At 40.7% G+C, this 6,880-nt stretch overlaps 1 protein-coding gene across 15 annotated transcripts in view; it reads left to right on the top strand.

Moving 5' to 3' along the window:
• LOC308080417 (protein NLRC3-like) overlaps positions 1–6,880 on the top strand; it is a 56,675-nt gene that overhangs the window by 22,258 nt on the left and 27,537 nt on the right. For 6 of the 15 annotated variants that reach the window (XM_080422275.1, XM_080422271.1, XM_080422274.1 and 3 more), the window contains 3 exons: positions 2,948–3,016; positions 4,786–4,854; positions 6,625–6,673. In XM_080422275.1, the coding sequence (XP_080278401.1) occupies positions 2,948–3,016; positions 4,786–4,854; positions 6,625–6,673 (187 nt within the window). The remainder of the gene's footprint in view (positions 1–2,947; positions 3,017–4,785; positions 4,855–6,624; positions 6,674–6,880) is intronic. The other 9 variants (XM_080422276.1, XM_080422273.1, XM_080422268.1 and 6 more) reach the window with 6 other exon arrangements.

Raw genomic sequence — 6,880 nt, 5'->3', positions numbered from 1 at the left:
GCGCAGTGTCATCTTGTAGACACAAGATTTTGAAAAACATTAAATAGTGGGGGGTGGGCCGGTCTAGAGTTTAGTGGGCCTAGGGTTCCCCTCAGGTGGGTAGAGGGGAGTATGGGGGTCACTGGATTGCTCCCTGGGCACTTGGAGCGCAGAAGAGCAAAGTTAGGAGCCAAGGAGACCCTGAGCTTCTCCTCTCCCCCATGTCCGACGTGCAAAACCTCCAACAGAAATTATACGCCATTTCAACGAAGACAGTTCTGCAAACGATACATGATAGATAAACTTGTATCTTTGCCAGATCTCACTCCAAGTGGCAAAGGGAGCCTTCGCTGTCCTCGTTCTCAGCTCCTCCAAAAGCAAATTAGCATTTGGGATGCAAACGATTTCTAAGTCACGGCACGCTGGAGGACGGAGTGAGGAAGAGGCAGAAATTAAGGTATTGGAATTTAGCTAATGCGTGAGGCTGAGAGGAGTGTCCCTATGTTGCCTGGCTCACTGGATAGTCCCACTGGTCCCAAGTGGCTCCCGAGATAGCCTCTCTTGAGTTAGCTTCGGTAGTGAGGACAGTCCCCAGTGGTGGTGGCTGTAAGACCTCCACATGTTGCAAGACTGTGTCAGGTAGACAGTCGTGTCCCTATGTATGCTGGTCCCAAAATGGACCTCCTGGCGGGTCTGGCTGGCTCCTATGCCCGTGATAGGCGCTTGTGAGTGGGCATAGGTAGTGAGGAGGGTCGGCCTCCTCCATAGTGGTGGTTGTAAGACCTCCACGTGGTGGTGCATGGCTGTGTCAGGCAGACAAGGGTGTATATCGGATTGGCTCACAGGAGAGTCGGTGGTGGCTGACCATTAATATTCCCAGCAGGGACACAGCCCCTTATGGGCGTGGAGGTCGGTTAGATTGGGATTCTATGGGGAGACTGGAGCCCAGGGCGTCATGGGCTGTCCCCTATACGTACCTTCTTGCTGTTAAAATTATCCAGAAAAAAAGGTTCAAGCTTATTGCAAGCAGTACCAATCACAATATAAAGACATGTGAAATTAATTTTGCACTAAAACCTCACACAACTACAAGTCTCAGGAATAAAGAGATGTTTGTGACAAGCACATCTGCACCTTATCCACGCCACACTCCTCCACCACGCCTGCCTAGACACCCTGTAGAAGACACTAGATACATGTTGTGATAGCTCTGTACTGACTTGTACACCCTCTCTAGGCCCATGAGGGGCCATTTCTCTCCACTGTATCCCCGCTGAGGAGTCCATCTTCCCCATAGACCAGACACGTGTTAATTTTTTTCCTACTGAGTGTAGCGTTGTGAGCTTGTACATCGTCTATTTTCACAATATTTGCCTCTTTCTTACCTAATATTTGAGATAATATTGAGTCGTAAGAGTGATTAAATAGTAACTTTAGAAATGTGCAGATACCCTGTATACACTTATACTGTATGTTGGTTTGTTTACTGTTGAGTGAGAAAACAATGTTGCACATTAAGCTAACCATCTGGGGACCCCCCAAAATAATTTGGGGGACCCCCAGTTTGGGAACCAGACACCTTTACAAACAAATTGGTGAAGACATTTCTCGGTAAGGAATTTCTTCCAAGATTTGTGTAATATTCCCAGTATCACTTGGCAGCCATGTTTTTACAAATGTCACAGTACCACCCAGTAATAATTAATGTATTCCTTATTGGTATCAAAATAAATCTTGAAAGCTTCAACAGAATGTGAATTACATAGTATAGGTGATGCATTCACCAATCCTGGGCATTATGGCATGTAGAAAAGGGAGAATTGTCCAATTACATTGTTAAATATGCTTATAACCAATTGCTTTAATACTGTATATAATTGTACATATAATCACTTCACTATAATTTATATAAGCTAATTGGATTCCTAGATCACCAAAACATAGGGTTAGACACCAAAATTACTTGCCTAGGATAAATAATGGAGGAGTAATGGTCTTTTAAGGAACTGGCGGTGGCCATCTTGAAAATCTTACATTTCTAGTGGTCCGATTTTGGTAGACTTTTGATATGTTATTAAGTACACCTGATACTACAATAAACCATTGAGAAACCTTTTGTTCCAATTTTTTGGGGGTCAAACCATATTTGCACCCGCCTACTAGTCAGTTGTGTCTGCAGCCTCTGCATTGCCCTGTGGTGACATGTATTTAATGATTTATTCTGGATGTGCACTGTGCATGTTGTGTGTCTCTATAGGCTCACACAACATGTACCCTGATGTATAAACTGACGGGCTTAAGGACCAATGACCTGTTGTATTGAAAGAATACTGAAACACTGACAAAAATGGGGGATTATTCTATATAAAATATAACATCAAAACATTCCAGGTGGTTGGTTTTAGGTTGAAAAACATGAATGTAGCCAATACCGGCGTAGTCTGACAGCTTGAATGAGTTTATCAGATAAACATTTCATTCATTAAGTGAACAAAACACCCTCAACCTCCCCAGTAACACTGTTTTATCTTTTCCCTAAATGAGTCTTTGTTATTTGATGTGGTTAATGTGCACCCTCTAGTGGACTCATTGTACAACTACACAACCTGATCTCTGATTTCTCTGCTGTAGAGTTTTAAACTGATTCATCATCTCAGAACTGGACTCACCACTTAGCTAGGTTTGACTCCATTGTATTTTATCCACTGTTAATACAGGCTGGATGTAGAAAATAAAGCACTTGTTACCAGTACAGTAGGCCTATAGAGTTTTAATTGTCCCAAGTCTTTACCATTCTTTGTTAATCCTTGTTGTCAAAACCAATTTGCCCGGTTTTATACTTTAAACACACACACACACACACACACACACACACACACACACACACACACACACACACACACACACACACACACACACACACACACACACACAGTTTCTTCAATAATGAAATCTACACCTGTTTCAGCAGTGTAAGGAGATGGAGTCCAGAGTGGATGATGGTGATGGTGGAGAAACTAAAGGTTCCTCAGAGCAGGTAAACAGCTTCAACCTTTGTCCTCAGACAGCTTTCAGATGACCACACACATCATGACTGTAGGTTTAATACCTGTTTTCTGTGTGTGTGTGTGTGTGTGTGTGTGTGTGTGTGTGTGTGTGTGTGTGTGTGTGTGTGTGTGTGTGTGTGTGTGTGTGTGTGTGTGTGTGTGTGTGTGTGTGTGTGTGTGTGTGTGTGTGTGTGTGTGTGTGTGTGTGTGTGTGTGTGTGTTATTGTACTTGTTTGGTCCAAATGTCCTCACATGTATAATAGAATTGTGAGGACCATTTTCCTGGCTCTCACAACTTATGCTTACTAATAGGAAATGATTTAGGATTAGATATGAGCGACAGTGGCTCAGGAGGTAGAGCGGCTTGGAATCCGAAGGTTCCAGGTTCGATTCCCGGCTCTTCCTGGCTGCGTGTCATAGTGTCCTTGAGCAAGACGCTGAACCCCTAGTCTTGCGTAGCCAGACAACTATTCCACTATTTCCGAATGCTATAGAGTCTAGAACAGGGGTGGGCAACTTTGATGATCGACAGGGCCACTATATTTCTATACTATATCTCTTTATCTCCGTATTTTAACTTTTTTCGTCAATTAATGCCGTACTTCGCCATTCTGTCACACAAAAGTGGCAAAAATAGCCGATACAAGCTCAAAACGCGTCGCAGTGCGACAGGCTTGTAGATCTGCTATTTTTTAATTGGAATCCTGAAAAGTAGTATTTCTATTTAATTTCAAATGCATTTAGTTATACTTATGTTAACTTTATGAACTTAAATACAAATACATTGGACATAAAAAAGACAATAGAATTTGTATACTACCTTAGTCATTAAGCTACTAATATAGACTGAAGTAATTAAAGCGGGTCATGTTTGGAATTGTAACAGCTATCAATAATATATCAGTATTCCGATATTAACCTGCGGGCCGCATTAAGTGAAGGTGGGGGCCGCATGTGGCCCCCGGGCCGCCAGTTGCCCATGTATGGTCTAGAACAACACAATTTCTGTTCACAAAACTTAAAAATATCTTTACATTTTATTTAACAATTTCCATTTCTGATAAGCAGCAAGCTATATATGCTTTGATTATTTTGATTTATATTAGGACACATTTGTGGGACTGTAAAGATGAAACGGAAGCGGAGAGGAGCTTCATCCTCAGATAATTTTCAGAGCCTCCGTTGCTCCAGACCGTATGATGGAAGCATTTGAAAATTGTGGGAGGAAACTCGAGACACTGAACCCCATATTGCTCCTGATGAGCAGGTTGATGCCTTGCATAGTTTCCTCCGCCATCGATGCATGAATGTGTGTGTGAATGTGTATGTGTGTGTGTGTGAATGGGTGAATGTGAAGTACATATTAAAGCGCTTTGGGGAAAGGCATTTAGATATAGATGTTAGCTTTTGTGTTTATACAGGCCATTTTAAACCCATGTTTGAACTTTAAGAATGGCACTAATTTGCAACTCAAGGAAAGACAATTAATTAATGTATTGAACAGAATAATTCTGGTGTGACTCAGATTTCAGGAGTCTTAACACGAATGCAATGGTGTATTGCACGCACGCACGCACATGGGTGAATGTGAAGTACATAGTCACACACACACACACACACACACACACACACACACACACACACACACACACACACACACACACACACACACACACACACACACACACACACACACACACACACACACACACACACACACACACAGTTTCTTCAATAATGAAATCTACACCTGTTTCAGCAGTGTAAGGAGATGGAGTCCAGAGTGGATGATGGTGATTCTGGAGAAACTAAAGGTTCCTCAGAGCAGGTAAACAGCTTCAACCTTTGTCCTCAGACAGCTTTCAGATGACCACACACATCATGACTGTAGGTTTACTGTCAGTGTTTTCTATATACAGTAACATGAACTAAAACTACTTTAAAACTGTGCAATTTAAAGGGCAAGACCACTTTGGTAGAGGTTTGGGTTGTGTAGTTACCTTGCCATGACGTAACTCCAAAGGTGGACAAGAAATCAAAAATAATTGCTCCATTGATTAGAAATTGATAATTCAAAATTTAGCATGTAAACAAATGCAAACAAAGTTGATTCAGATAATATAGAACATCACCAAACCCAGTACTGTTTGTTTTTTTAATAAAAATGTTAACTTCCTGTTGATTTTGCTATTTTTATTAAGAAGAAAACCCGGACTGGATTCGCGGATCAGGATCCGGATCTTCAAATAGTAAAATCAGCAGGAAGTTAACATTTTTATTAAAAAAACAAACAGTACTGGGTTTGGTGATGTTCTATACTGTCTTAATCAGCTATGTTCGTGTTTGTTTATGTGCTAAAAGAGTGACTTTGAGAGCTGTTTTACGGTACAATGTAAGTCAATGAGGAGCAAATTTAGAATTATCAATTTCTAATCAATGGAGCAATTATTTTTTATTTCTTGTCCACCTTTGGAGTTACATTATGGCAAGGTAACTACACAACCCAAACCTCTACCAAAGTGGTCTTGCCCTTTAACCCTATGAGCAATGTACGACTGATCTGATCACTTTACAACATTTGATGTTGCAATCTACCAAATATATGTGTTATTATTATTTATTTGTCAAAGATATTGCACATTATATCAAGTACAAGCTCATGTTATGTCCATTACAGCTTACACACCAAGTGCTGTTCTTCAAAAAGAGCTAGGGAACTGGTCAAACTTTATACATTTTGTTTTCACATTGGCCCTCAATATATTTGCTTGGCATTAACTATAGCTACTTAAACTGTCGAATATTCATAAATGTCTCTGTATGAAAAACGTAAAAGCAACATCAAAAGCTCATTGTTGCTGCTGCTTAAACTTGGTAGTCCATTTGAGGAGGCTTTATGTGACCCACATTCCCACCTCAATGCTCTCTAGTCCAGTTGTGTCTGCAGCCTCTGCATCGCCCTGTGGTGACATGTATTTAATGATTTATTCTGGATGTGCACCATGCATGTTGTGTGTCTCTATAGGCTGACACACCATTTACCCTGATGTATAAACTGATGGGCTTAAGGACCAATGACCTGTTGTATTAAAGAATACTGAAACACTGACAAAAATGGGGGATTATTCTATATACAATATAACATCAAAACATTCCAGGTGGTTGGTTTTAGGTTGAAAACCACTAATGTAGCCAATACCATACAAGACATAATGTTGTTTAAAGCTGCACTATGTGCCTTTTTTGTAATGAATAAAATGTAATTTTGTCCAATCTGTATGGTACATACATTATAATACACTATAACTTATATAATTGGGGTGGTTGTATTTTGTCTGGCTGCTCTTCTATTGAGACATTTAGATTGTGTCAAAGGCCATGTCTCACCTAGACACAGAATCTGACACACATTTTGCCCTGAAGGTCAAGATTCAATGTCTCCCCTGAGCAAGCAGGCAGACTCTATTAGCTCAATGGTAAAAACAAAAATCTGCAGTTGTGCAGGAAACCAGGTTCAAATCCAGGGTAGAAAATGAAAGTTACATAGTGCTGCTTTAATAGCATGATATTATTGACATAACATGATTGTGTACAACAGGAGGCTGATGACAGCTTGACTTCAGGAAAAAAGGATGCAGAAAAAAAAGGTGAGCTTTTTCTGTCCGTGGTACAATTCAATGCTTGAGGTAAACAGTGTGTAGGTTGTTGACTGGTCAAACCTTTTGTTTGCTAGTGTGTATCAATATCTTATTCCCAAATATAAATACCAGTTGTTACAGTACAAGTAAGACGCGCGAACGCTGGAAGCGAACACAGATTGACTGTGGCTGCTATATTTCAACCACACTGTAGTA

The sequence above is a fragment of the Gymnoscopelus braueri genome (genome assembly GCF_963280865.1).
Source record: "Gymnoscopelus braueri genome assembly, chromosome: 24".
In the NCBI taxonomy this organism is placed as follows: Eukaryota; Metazoa; Chordata; class Actinopteri; order Myctophiformes; family Myctophidae; genus Gymnoscopelus; species Gymnoscopelus braueri.
Note: the sequence above shows the minus strand (reverse complement) of the source record. Positions and strands in the feature narration are given on the sequence as shown.